Source organism: Cyphomyrmex costatus, unplaced genomic scaffold (genome assembly GCF_001594065.2).
Source record: "Cyphomyrmex costatus isolate MS0001 unplaced genomic scaffold, Ccosl1.0 scaffold273, whole genome shotgun sequence".
In the NCBI taxonomy this organism is placed as follows: Eukaryota; Metazoa; Arthropoda; class Insecta; order Hymenoptera; family Formicidae; genus Cyphomyrmex; species Cyphomyrmex costatus.
The window spans coordinates 622,174-636,664 of record NW_017276833.1 but is presented as its reverse complement, the minus strand read 5'-3'; the positions used below and the strand labels follow the sequence as shown (position 1 = coordinate 636,664).

The 14,491-nt window shown below is 38.8% G+C and overlaps 1 protein-coding gene across 1 annotated transcript in view; it reads left to right on the top strand.

Moving 5' to 3' along the window:
• The first annotated feature begins 2,780 nt into the window (after positions 1-2,780).
• Positions 2,781-14,491, top strand: part of LOC108774769 (WW and C2 domain containing protein kibra) — a 71,084-nt gene continuing 59,373 nt past the window's right edge. Inside the window, exon 1 of the mRNA XM_018540954.1 lies at positions 2,781-3,078. Coding sequence (XP_018396456.1) covers positions 2,951-3,078 — 128 coding nt within the window. The 5' untranslated portion in view covers positions 2,781-2,950. The remainder of the gene's footprint in view (positions 3,079-14,491) is intronic.

Below are 14,491 nucleotides of genomic sequence, written 5' to 3'. Positions count from 1 at the left end.
TAATCTAAATAGAGACCGTATTTTTTATATACTAATAAGTGAGCAAGATGTATAATCGTGTAAATAAAATTATCAACTGACATGAAGCTTTAATACATATAACTGACGAGGTACACGATTACAGTTAGACATTTTGTGAACTTTTGCTTTCTTATTAGTACATAAAACAATCTCTTTTGTCCGTACGGTCTCTGTTTAGATTACTTCTGTGATTTAATAAGATATTATACAAGATGAGGAATGCGAAATTTTGAATAATGAATTTTAATCATTGTGGAAACAACGTTAGTATGATGAATTCTATAGATTCAATGTAGAAATATAACTTCTATAACACACAAATTTTTGTATTATGTTTACTGTTGAGAATCGGAGTCGAAACGTATGTATTATTTATATTAAATTTCTTTGTGTTATTTATATTGAACTTTTATTTACATGATCTTTTGTCATTTAAATTTAAATTTCTTAATTGCGTTACTGGCTCTTTGCCCTTCTTCGACATACTTTTGTTTCTTTATACATATATTTGTGGATTTCGCGCCTGATCCATATATCGACCCTACGATTTTATCGACAGTGTCGAAAATTGTGACACCGTAGTTCACATCAACTTTCTAAAATTGATGTTGGTGCCGCTAGCGTACGGCGGCTAAGGTCGCCCATGGCCTCTCTCTCTCTCTCTCAGGTTTCTCTCTGCTTGCCACCTCACGGCGTATCACACGATGGCGCCGTTTTCGTCACGTAGCGGCAAATATGCGAACGTACGAAAGGGCAAACACGCTCGTTTATTCCCCGCTGTCTTTCGCTGGGGCGGCGCGTGACGATCGGGCCCCCGACACATACAAAAAGGATTATCGACAGGGGTTTGTAAAAGAGAGACGGGACGGCCGGTGCGGATGGGAAGGGGACGACCGAGCGAGCGACGAGGACGGACGTCCACGCGTTGGACGAGTTAAGACAACACACGTCACGACCCGCCTGGTGGGAGACAGCTATGTTCTTCGCGGCGGCGTGGTGAATACGGATGAAAGGGTAGTGGAGGGGGGACGAGATAGAACGCGAGCGGGAGAAAGAGAGAGAGAGAGAGAGAGGTATTGCCAGGCGGCGCGCACGGCATGAACGTCCAGTGGCATGTCTCAAACACTCGGCATGCTCGTAGCTGTGACGCGAGGTGGTAGTATCGTCGGAAACGAGAAAATCCGTCCGTCGTCGCGAGGAACGAAACGCGGTGAGTTACGCGTGTTGCGTCGCGCGCAGAGAACGTGGAGTTATTCTCGGACTGTGAAGGTACGAAAGGTGTGTGTCTAAGAGAGAGAGAGACACTCATCGTTCACCAATCCGACCGGGAGATCCAGGAGGGTATCCAGTGGACAGTTAAGAGACGGTCTCGTCCTCGTCGTTAATCGCGAGTGTCAAGTCGAACGGGAATGCGAGAGTGCGACGTGCAAAAAGGAGAGAGAAGAAAACGGTGAGAGAAAGAGAGAGAGAGAGAGAGAGAGAGAGAGAGAGAGAGCGAGGGCAGCGTCGAGTTCCCACATTCCTGCGTGTGAAAAACGGCCAAGATCCGCCGCGCTCGTTGCATTAGCATCGCACAGAGCGGCGGCGGTGGCGGCGGCTAATGCAACGCGAAGAAAAGGGGAACACCAACCGCGGGTGAAACGCGCGCGCAACGGACGGAGCCGGGGCCGGATAGCGCGCGGTGCCTCTCTGTACGCTCTGGAAGTCGCCTCGAAACGGGTCGTGTCGCGCCGCGCGGTCTTCCTTCGTCACCCGCAGTCGCGGTCACGACGCGTCCGCTAACAGCGTTTTTCGCCGGAGGAGAGCGGGCTCCGTGCCGAGGAGTCAGGTTCGCGGACGATCGCGATTACCCGCGGGGGGAAGCTGTGCGCGGGTAATACGCGTATGTGTATGTGCGTGCGTGCGTAGAGAGCGCTACAGTTTGTTGTGGCGATTCGAAAAATATTCGAATTCGACCGCGCGCGTTTCGGAGTGCGGGGACCCTTGATGGTGTCGTTGTCGCTCCGGCGGGAAAGGGATAGGAGGAAGGATGCTCCGGTACTGTCCGGAGGAGGAGTGAGAAGCGCGTGACGATATTGTACTACCCGACCGTGTCGTCGTCTCGTCGCGGTCGTTCCGTTCGGCGCGCGAAAAAGGAGATCTCTGTGTTGTGCGAGAAAGAGAGAGAGAGAGGAAAGTAAATAAATCAATCTCGAAGAGGATAAATAAAGGAGGAAGGTGATCGCCGGTGGTGGTGGCGGTGGGGTGGTGGCGGTGGTGGTGGTGGTGGAGGTGGCGGTGGTGGTGAGAATACACGCCGCCGAGTGTGCTGCACCTGATCGATATGCGAGAGTAATAACCACGACATCGTCGGGGGTCTCTCCCATCACCGTTGTCGGTTCGTCGTGCCCGCGCGCGAGAGAGCGGCCGCTCCTCGCGGCAGCTGACACACACAGTGCTTAACGGTGGAATTCCACTCCCGAGAGAGAGAGAGAGAGAGAGAGAGAGAGAGAGAGAGAGGGAGAGGAATCCGAAGGCGGGGACTCTGACGTCACACTCCGCTCATGATAATGAGATATTCATGATGGCGGAATAGTGCGCGCGCGCGCGCGAGCGAGCGAGCGAGCGAGCGACGTGTGTATGCGAGTGGCGTACGGGCTCCTGATCTCGCCTCTCTCTGTGTTCCCTCTGCGTGGCTGTTACGCTTCATCCGTCCTCGTCCGTCCACCTGCCCTTCTACGGCCGGATCGCCCGTCCTCTCTTACTGTCGGTCTCTCACCCGCTCCTCCGCGCGTCTCTCCGGTCTCTCCTCGCGTCCCCGTCGTGCGAGCGCGCCGTGCGTGCGCCCGCAGAGATATGCTCCCGTCGACCGCACGACGATAAGAGAGAGAGAGAGGGAGAGAGAGAGAGAGAGAGAGAGATTTTGGATGGATTTAGAGCGCAGTGAAATATGCCCAGGAGACGGAATGGGGAGATACCGCTTCCGGACGGTTGGGACGTCGCTCACGACTTCGACGGGAAGGTGTACTTCATCGATCACAACACCCGGAAGACTACATGGATCGATCCTCGGGATAGGTACGTAAGAGAAACGAGATTTTATTCTTCTTTCGCACCCGCGGCGGAATGAGCGGATGGAATATATAATTCCCGCCCCGGTAGAGAGAGAGAGAGAGAGCGGATCGCCACGCGCCACGAGGTGGACCATGCCGGTCCCTCGTGTTTTTAGAGCTGAGTTACCATGTGTCTGGAAATCACGAGAGAAAAGGCATCTAATTCTAAAGCCGTGACAATTGAGTTCAGTCGGTTGAAATTAGAGCTCTAGATTATTTACTGGAGTAGCGTAATAGAGTGGCGTTTTCGCCCTTCTTTTCTTTCGATCGTCATTGTAATTTTATGCTCGTGTGACGGTTTTAGCGACAGCTAGGAATGCGCTCGATTTAAAATTAACGTTTAATTAGTGTTTATGTTTTATATTTTTGAACGATGATGCCGCAGTGTTGTGCAGTCGGCTGCTTTTCGCAGTAGATAAAAGGGAAAATATTCCACTGTATATACTATATTAATAAATATGCAATATAATATGACATAGACGTTATATAACCGATTTGACATTTATACAGAGTGTCCCGAGAGTTTCTTCCAATCGCTTTCCGTGTAGATAGAGCGGACTAAACTGAGTCGAAAGGTTCTCTTATCGTTTTGTAAATTTCGCAATGGTTAACGAGATATAAATTTTTTAAGTTAGCCGAAAAAATATTGGCCTTCGATAATTTTTTTCTCAAATACTGTCAACTTTACGGAAAAAATAGCAGCGAGAGATAGAAATTGTTTATTTTCTCTTCTCATAAAGTTCTGAAAATTTTTTTTCAGAATTTTTTCAAAATTTTTGAGTACTGTATTTTTCATGTTGGTGAAAATAGTTGCCAATAAGAAGATGCAGTGCTAAAAAGTTAACAAAAAATTCTGAAAGAAATTTTTAGAGTTCTATGAGAAGAAGATACGCCATTTTTGTCCCTTGCAGTTTTTCTGTAAAGTGGATGGCATTTGAGAAAAAAATTATTAAAGACCAATATTCGGTCTATCTTTGAAAATTAATATCTCATTAACCGTCGCGAAATTTGCAAAGTGATACAGGACTTTTCGATTGAATTTAGTTTGCTCTATCTATACAAAAACGATTGGAAGAAACTTTCGAGACACTCTGTATATTTTGCAATGTTAATAAATAAGAAATGCCATTCTATTTGAATTTAGTGTTTCTATAATATTTAATATTGAACAGTCAGTTAAAAATGACAAATTCTATACTCGATATATACAGTTGATCTTGTCAAACGGTGAAGGCAGCCTATATCTCGTTCATATTTCGCACCGTGGTGTACAGATGAAAAATGGTGGGCAGTTTGCGCTACTCTTATAAATCTAGAGCTCTAGTTGAAATGAGTGGCTCATTTATCAATTTTGAAGATTGAGATTTCACTCTCTTTCGCGAGTTAGATTCTACTATTATACAAGAATTTTAAAGAAAGTATATGCGTGTATACTTTTCAACAAAATATTATGATCCGGAAGGACGGAGTATAATTCTTTTATTTATTGTAATAAATGTAGGTAGGTATCTGTTTTAAATCAAATTTCAAGTAATTATAGAATTCAAGTAATTATTATTAATAATTTTTATGGCAATTTTTAATATAATAGATAAGAAAATCTAAAATATTAATTAACGATGAAGTTTTGCGGCTTTAAAAAGAGTACGACTGATGATAACCTACTCGTGTCAATATGTGAGTTTCGAATGTTTCTGTCTAATGCTCGTGTCTGGTCAATGTAGATTAACTTTAGTCTCGATTCAATTTTGTTTTTCATCTTTTCGATTCTTAGAACGAGAAAGAAACAGGTTAACTAGTTGAACCAAGATTAAAATTAAACTATTTAAAATGAATTGACGGGGTAATTGAGAGCTAATAAATCGACGCAATTATTAGAGTGCATATTAATTGACAAAAGTATATTTACATATAAATCTTACATTAATTTCCCAAGAATTTTTCGGACGTTTTGACTACATTCGAGCCATCATCAGCGATGTAGAACAATGGAAGTAGAACATTATTCGCTTGATTTAGATCCAAGGAAGCAGCCAAAGAGCCTCTTCAATTTCATAATTTAAGTAGCTTCACTAATAATTAACTGTTAAGTTAAGTGGGATACAGCCGCTAACTTCGATTAAACCATAATGCAAGTGAAATGTATCTTTGAAAACGGACCAACGAAATGAATTTAAAATTTATATGTAAATATACTTTTGTCAATTATATGCACTAATAACTGCGTCGATTCATCAGCTCTCAATTGCCCGTCAATTCATTTCAATTTTAATATTATTACTTTTTCTCGAGAGCTCGTCAAACGTCGTCAACGTCAAAGTTGTTATTTCATTTACAGTTTTGTTGTTATAAAATTATATTTGAGTCAAGTGACCCAACTAACCCCACTATACATTGAAATCATTTCGGTAATTGTTAAGTTTAGCCTCCTTACCTCTGATGTTGATAAAATTAAGCTCGTTCGACGCATTTTTGCACGAAATAAACGAATCTGGCAAAAAAAGTGTCACTCTGGACCGAGACATTAATAAAATTGACGGTAGGTTAGGAAATCTGTCACGTCAATGGCAGAAAGAGACATGAGAACATGTGAGTGAAACTAAAATAAAAATTTTCCGTTTTCATTACACAAATTCTCTACTGTAGAAAAAAAATCATGTAAGACATAATTTGTCTTTGAAGCAAAAAAATTTGTATTTTTAAAGCAGAGAATTTGTTTATAAAACAGAATTTGTATAACCCCTTTGAATATCTGTCAACAACTAATATCTTGGTTCGCGGGACACTCTTTTACCAGATTCATTCATTTCGTGCGCATTGAACAAGCTTAATTTTATTAACATCGGAGGTGAGGAAGCTAAACTCAATAGTTATTTATTTATACTTATATTTTGTTATACTTTTAACATTAAAGACATATTTTATGCATAATATTTACCATGAAAACTTTAGTTTTATTTTTGTTCTTTTCTTGTAAATATTTACAAAGAAAATACAAATTATTATAGAAATAAGTTACAAACTATCCTAATAACGACTTCGTTAACTCTCATCTAATCCTACAATTTTTTTTAATTATATGTAACATTAATCACAATTACTTTCATGGCTCAACTTGCCCTTCGGAGTTGCCCGATATACTCCCCATTGGTGGGGCATATTGATCCACTTTGCATCTTCGCAATTAACGTAATTTCTTTCTACAATAATTTACGAGATACATTAAAGGTTTATAAGTACTTAATTGTTGAGGTAGATAAACATGCAACGTTCTAAAGCATTTACCATCAGTCTGTCATAATTGTGTGAAGGTTTATAATAATTTAAACAAAAAAGTGGCACAACTATATATCCCTACCTTACTTGCCTTTTTTGAATATCGATAAAAATCGACCTCTTTTGAATATTCTTTTTAATCTCTCTTACATCGGTGGGCTCTATCCATCGCTTATATGAGGTAAATGTACCGGTTATTGGACAGTTAAGGAATTGCACGACGAAATCATTTATTTAAATTTTAGAAACATTAAAATTTTAGTTTATTACACATGCTTAGTAAGAATGGATGTTTTCTGAAACTAAATCCATTATCAAATATGTTATTTGCGTTTACTATAAATTGTATTTAGTCATAAATGTAATATGATTCAAATGTCCTAATTATTGGACAAACAAAAAATGTGACGTGTCTCTGTCCACAAAAGTATGACCCAATTATTGGACAAATAATAAACAATTTTCTTATTATAGAAGAGAAACGCATTTTACTTACTTATCAATCAAGATTGTCAAAAAAGTTTATCGAAATTGTAATTAGTGAAGTTTTGTATAAAGTTTTATACGTATAATATATACAAAATATGTTTGCAGTAGACAGGTACGCTAAGGAATGTCCAATAATTGGTACACGCATATGTGTGAATGTCCTTAATAAATGTTCTTAATAATTGTCCGTAAACGAAATTTTTTTTTACAAAAGTATCATTTTTAATATGAATAAATTATATAATACCTTAATTTCTAAATAACATATGAAAAATTGCTTAAAAATTTATTTAGAGTAACACGTATCATCAAAAAGCTTAATATTGAAAATTGTCACAATTTGTCCAACACGTGGGTCGTGTCCACGAACTGGTACATTTATATACCTTATATCTTCTCGCGACGTCTCGCGCGTCGGAACGTGCCGCGCGCGAGAGAGGAATCGCGTGCGTTCGCGCGTGCACATTGGCGTAAGTGCATGCGTTCGAGCGTCACGACTATGTCCCCCCTCCCGTGGCCGCCGCGCACGAGACCGCGATATCTCGCGAGAATATGTAATTCCGAGGGAATGCGTGTATACGGGGTGTATCGCGCGAGCCGCGTACTTTCTCCGTAGATTCTACGGCGGATAACGGTGAATAACGGCGGAATTTTTCTTCACCAGAAGCGATTCGACAGATCGTTTGACGTTCCGTTAGCAGCCGGTTTCGCGTTCGATTTATTTCGTCGATATTCCCGATCGACGAAATGGAACCATATAGTTTTTTCGCCAGAGAAGGTTAATCTCTTTTTTTTTTTTTTTTTTTTTTTTTTGCGTACTCGTCTCAAGTAATGTTTTAAGACGCAAATACGGCTCTGCGATTGGTTCGTGACGTCTTAAAAGAATGTGACTTGAGACGGTCGTAATTCATAAAATAAAAGACTGCAGCATAAACGTTTGTTTAAAGCGTAGCGCATGAAAGAATCGACCAATGAAAAAAGTGCCTTTTTCCGTGAAATGGAAGGATATAGGAAGGATTCTGATTGTTTGATTCTCTTATGCCTTATACGTTATACAAAAGTCTGCGCTGTGGTCGTATTTTTGCCGCTTTCTTTCTCTTCGAGACATCCAAAAATATATATATATTTATATATTTCATTCTTGAAAATTTTGAGCCCGAACAGACGCTGTAAATATTATCTGTCTGTCTCACGATTTTCCCTGGAATTTGATTCGAGGAAACCTATCCCGACACAGCCAATTATCTTACGGCGCGAAAGAAAAGACTCCATTGACGCGTGGATACGGGAATAGTGTAATAATATCGCGGTTGCCAATCTGGCATATCTAACGCCTGTCGGTGCGGAGAAAGTGCGCGACTTCCTAGACATCCTGTATACATTCGCGAACGCGCATAGCTCGCGTGCTTCGGGATCGCGCGCGCGCGCGCGCGCAAATCGTCGCTCCGTGTGAACGCGCCTTTTCGCGTTCGCGGTACTTTCCGCGAGCGAGCGTGAGCTCTCACTCGACGCGGATTCTTTTTCAGGAAGATATCGCGAATAATGTGCTCTTTACGAATTTTTTTTTTTTCTTCGTCGCTGACGGGCGGAGCTGACAAGCTAGACGCCGCCGCGCTCCGCATCGTGTGAACGCTGCTGCGTGAGCGCTCGGCTGTTATTGGTGGATTCTTCCGGATCTAAAATTCCAGATTAAATGATCTGACAGAATGCACCAATAACAGCGAGCGCTCACTCAACTGTTGAGTCCGCTGAACGCGACGAATAGTTTTTCATATATAGACGCTGATTGCGAGAGAAATTGATAACTAACTTAACAGGCAGAATCTTCTAATCTAGAACTTCTCTTTATTTTTTCATTTCTACGACTTAATTCCACAAATGTAAAGATTTAATCTCGATTTAACTAAGAATTAGAAAAGAATAGATAGCAAGTTGAACTAAGATTAAAATTAATCTTACATTGGCGTGAAATCGCGCGCCTCCGATAAGTACTTTTTAAAACTTTTGTATACAGGAAATCTTTTGCTTTGAAGAAATCTCACTTTTAGGCTAGTATTTATAATTCATTTTTATTTCAAGATTGTTTTATGTCTTAAGATGCCAATACAGCTCTCTAATTGGTTCGTGATATCTTAAGATTGTATCTAAAAGGGTCTTAAATGTAAGAACCAACAACTATAAATATCGGTCTTAAAGATTAAAAAAATTTAGTCGCTCTTTTTCAAGATTGGCTCAGTTTTCATTTTTCAGAGATGAAAATTCTGTTTTAAAGAATTTAGAGGATAATAATCGCGACATAGAAAAATTAAAAAATTTTTTACGATACATTTTCTTTATTATTATATACATGAAAACCGATCAGGGTACGTATTATTTGAAATGTATAATTTCGATCGGAATCATTCCGCTTTCTCTGGAGAATACAATATAGAGACTTAATAGGGAATAATTGAACAATTCCAATCGAAATCTATTTCGAACAATTCCATACTTACGCGCCCAAGAAATTTCGACAGATATTTCGACGTCTATGGGGCGTCTTTTTACGAACCGCATACAAGGTTTTTCATTTACGAATGACAGTTTCGACGCATCGGATGATTACGCGTTATCGTTTCGACGATAATGTGCTCTATAAAAATCTTGTGCATTAAATTAATTGTGGATTAGTGCAGAGCTGGCTGCTATCGTTAAGAGCATTCTGTCCCCAGATACTGTTATCAATTTTTTTAACCAATATATCGTCGCATACCAGCGGTGTATACGTACTTCATTTACGAGAGTTCTAGGTGCGTCCTCCTTCTTTCCGTATATCACGTCATTGAGATGGATTCGTGTAGATTTACGAGTTTCCCCGGATAATTTTACCGCATCTATACGATTGCATTCGTCGCGAGCCACAAGATCCCGTTGCTATTATCTATGAAAATCTATATGTATGCTATATAGACGCGGATCAAATAATGATGCGGTATGATACAAATATCATATAAATCTTAGCTTCGGGTTAACATTTTTTTAATTGTAGGAATGAGAATTCCTTTTTTTATTGCGTTTATCTTTTTTTTTTTTTAACACAAAGCAATATTAACGGACAAATAAACGAGACAGAAATAATGTAAACGAGTACGATGTGGTAAAAGAACTTACAAATTCTACCGTTGTAAATATTAAATAGCGTATAATAGTCTCATTATTTCATTATCTATACTTCCAAATAACGAGAACATATGACTACTTGAAGAAATATTTTATCTAACGATTATTTTATCTAAACTCGTTGAAACTGTTTACCTAAGACGTACTTGTCGCCAAATATAATTTTCACATACATACGTTCCGCCTTAAAATGCGTGTTTTTAAATTGGTTTAAAGGAATTCTGATGTCAGTTTCTACCAATGTAACTTAACTTTAATCTTGCGCAATTCAATTAATTAATTCTTAACTCTCTTCGAATTAGCAAAAGACTTGGTTAATAAATTAACCAAGAGATTAAAGTTAATTTACTTTGGTAAAGTTGATCGAGCATAAGGCTATTCATAATTTGTTCTTATTTTAATTGCGCATCTTATATAAGTAATGTCTTAATATACTAATTCAGCTCTCTGTGTTTGGCTTATGATATATATCTTAATGTTGTACTTAAGACAGCCTGAAATATAAGAACTGACATAAGAATGCAAGCCTTGAAATGAGCTAAAGGCCGTTTCTAGTTCTGCAGTAATGCTTCTTTCTAATGTAGATTAACTTTAATTTTGATTCAACTTCCTTTTTTTTAATCCTTAGAATTAAAAAATGAAGAAAGAATTACGTCCGTTTTTACCAATGTAGACTATACTTTAATCTTGGTTGAACTTACTCTTCATCGTTTTCGAATTCTTGAAAATAGAAGAAAACGAAGAGTTAGTTGACCTGAGATCAAAATTAATTGATTAAATCTGTATTGGTAAAAACGGGCATTGATTGAACCGAGATTAAAATTAAACTACATTGGTAGAAACGGAACATATATAAGAATTAGAAATTTGAACCAAGATTAAAGATTAGTTAATCTGCATTGATAGGAACGGACATTGGTCGGCCGGTTGACACCGACCCGTATGACGACGCCGCTTTAAAGCCGTATCCGCGCGAATATACGCGTATATAACCATGCCACGGCATGCCATGCCCATACACACACCGCGCGTAACGCGTCGGGACTCGCCGGGACTCGCCGCGCCCGCATTCCATCCGCCAGGGCCGCGGTGCGCTCTCTCGTCTCGCTGAAAAACGCGAGAAATCTGGCGATCGGGCAGGCTCGGCGTTGGCCTGGGCTGGACTCTCGTTTGCGGAAATCGTAACGCCGCCGCGGCAGATCTCGGCGCGAACCTTGACTGCCGCAAGTGCGTGAAGTTGACCCCCATATACCTCGACATCGGAGTTCTGATGAGAGTTCTGGATTCTACAGAACAAGAGGGAGAAGAGTTCCTGATAATAATTTTTAGAAAGAGAGTTCCGTTCAGGAACACCGAAAAAACGGACTTTGAAAAACAGGGGTGCTAACTTCACACCCAACATTAGCATCGAATAGATCTGAACAGCCTATTCGATGTACTTTAACAAGTACTATAGAGTTCCTGATATAAAAAAATTATTTATTAATTTTTAACTTTAAAAAGTAATAACAATTTTTTTTCGGAAATCCAGCGTTCTGGCAAGAGTTCTGGTAGCCCCGCGAAAATCTATCGATTGGTGCTTTATTGAACTCCTTTCTATCGAATTTGAGCCGGAAAGGTATTTTATGAGTAGTGTGAAGTTGACCCCCCGACACTAATTTGTTAATAACTTTTAAACTATAGGTGTGCAAACGATGAGCAATCGAATGAGCTATATAAATTTTATTTTCTTAATGTTGGGGGGCTAACTTTACGACTGTTTATCTTGCAAGATGGTATACTTACATGAAACTCGAGTTTTTAATAAAATCCAATTATACTATGTACAAAACTGTATTGTTTATAATCAATATATAAGTTATATAACATAATAAATACGATGTAAGATAAGATTTGGCGATAAGGTTACATCTTTTTGGGAGAACGGTAGCTGCATAGATAAATTAGCAGGCGTATAAATTTGCGTATTTTCGACGCGGTTTATCTTCGCTAAATGCGGGCTACCCTTTCCCTTAGCTAAATCACCTAAGCTGCCTCGGAATGAACTCGTTTTGTTCGCCAATTTGTAAGCTGTCGTTTCGTGGCGCGAAAAAAATTATGATTTACGATTGCTACCTCGTAAAAGTGCGCAGGCCATGGGGTGACGCCGCAAAAATATACTCCCGATGAAACGTACTTATATATCCGCTTGTGGCCGAAAGATCGTCGTAGACGACGTGAAAATGTCAATCTCCCAAACTTTTTGTCCAAACGCCGAGTGTTCGGCTCGAAGCAACGCCAGCACGATGCGTCTGTAAACAGCGCGATCCTTTTACACGATTACGAGCGATCGCCTGGTCTTCTTCAAGGAATGTCTGGCACGGTGGAAAGGATCCAGCGTCATGACTTTTCAATTGTGACCTGAGAAAGAGCCGGAGCTAAGATTGAACCTTCGCTTCTCGCTTTATCGAAACGATGCAGTCCCGTCTGGATTTGCCGATTTGTCGACAGCAACTGGTATTAACGGAAAACAATAAAATGCGATGACAATACAAAACGAAATGAAGAACGTAATCATATTTCTGGAAAATTAAAATTCTTAGCTTGAAAGAAGTTTAATACGCATACATCACAACTTATGCAATTTTGGAATGCCGGTAATTTAACAATTAAAAATACAAGCAGTCAACAACACTCGGCAATATTAATACTAATTTGTATTGTTACGTTAAATTAACTTCTCAACAAAATATAATTTAACAGTTTTTAAAATTAAGGGACAAAAATATAAATAATTTTGAAATATTATTGAAAGTCGGAGAAAATTAAATAAAAATTTTGTTTGGAATGCGATAAAAAATCGCTCTTTGCATTCGATCAAATGTTATATTACTGATTATTAAAGTCTATTGATAGTACTTTCATGTACATAAGCAGTCACTTTTCGACCATGTTGAAACAACACAAATACTGACCTCTCCCGGTCAACAGCGAGAATTAATTCAAGCACCTAATGGAGCAAAAAATTTTTTGTATCATTTTCACAACATTTAAGCATTCTATATAATTATTTAAGTGTCCAACAAGATTATTTTTCGATCTGTATCTAATTAAACTTAGATACTTTGGCAAAAAAGCTAACTTTAGCGTTCCTTTTCCGCGTTATGCGGTTTGTGTGGACCATAAGTCTACATATATCGATTTGCGCGAATGCAGATTTTTGGTCTACACAAGTACCTATATGTAGCCGTGGGCTGTTGTGTAAGTACATCGTCTTACGGGGCCAACCGGTACATAACGTACCTGCAACCGACCTGTACCTAAAAATAGACTCTCGTCCACTTTCAGTACATCCTTTGCCTGGCGCGGGGGTATTGCTCTTTTGATTTTTCGTATACCACGAGAACTATCACCCATGTATGAGAGAACAGTTTTACTCTGATTTAATTTCATCAATGGACTTGTGACTTTTATAGAAATTGAGCACATTTACCATGGAAGTCCTCACTGAATTGAAATACACTAAATGGAGAGAACAGTAAATTATCTACACCTATATAATTACAAAATAATACTAGCAGCTCTACAGGAATTCTTGATTGTTCATTGATACGTTTTTCAATAACATTGTTGATACGAATGTGTCATTAGTCTATCGGTAAGAGTATTGTTTACTTCTAATTATCTGGTATCTGTAATATCGGGGAAAGGAACGGATAATTCGCAACAAGTGTTGTACATTAATTCAGGTATACTGAAAAAGAAAAGTTTAATTATAGCTACCACAGATATTGAATGAAATAGTTTCAATTACACATAAATATTGCTTTTACAAATATATAGTGTTATCTCGTTGGTAATACGTATTAAATACTTGCAAAATTACGTTTAATTATATTACTTCAACAGTTGAAACTATATGTTTCACTCAATATGTAGCTATAACTAGACTCTTTGTCAGTGTACGATGAGTAGTGATGAATAAGAAGATTTTATCATTCTAGGAATCAGTTTTAGCGACCTTCGTATAGCTGTTATATTTTGATAGTCCAACAAAATTAGTTTCAGATCTATAACTAAATTTTGAGACCGGTATTCATAAATTGATTCTTATATTTGAAATTCTCTTAAGTAACAAAATCTCAAGATGTCGAATCAATCAGAAGGCCCTAATATCTTAAGACATTATTTAAGAGACGGTCTTGAAATAAGAACAGATTTATAAAAATAACGGTTCTAGATATTTTTGTAAAAATGTTCTTTCCGTGTATTGCTGCAAAAATTCAAATGACAGTCAATGTGTATATTTTCGATAATAATAATTATTTGAATATTAAGGAATTTGAAATTAACTTGGAAAGAAAAAGGCCAAAAAGGGCACTAGGAGTTGATATTTATCAAGCAAAACTTATTTATTACAAAAATTATTCTAATTATCCTAAAAATTGGAATAATTTTTGTAATAAATACGTTTT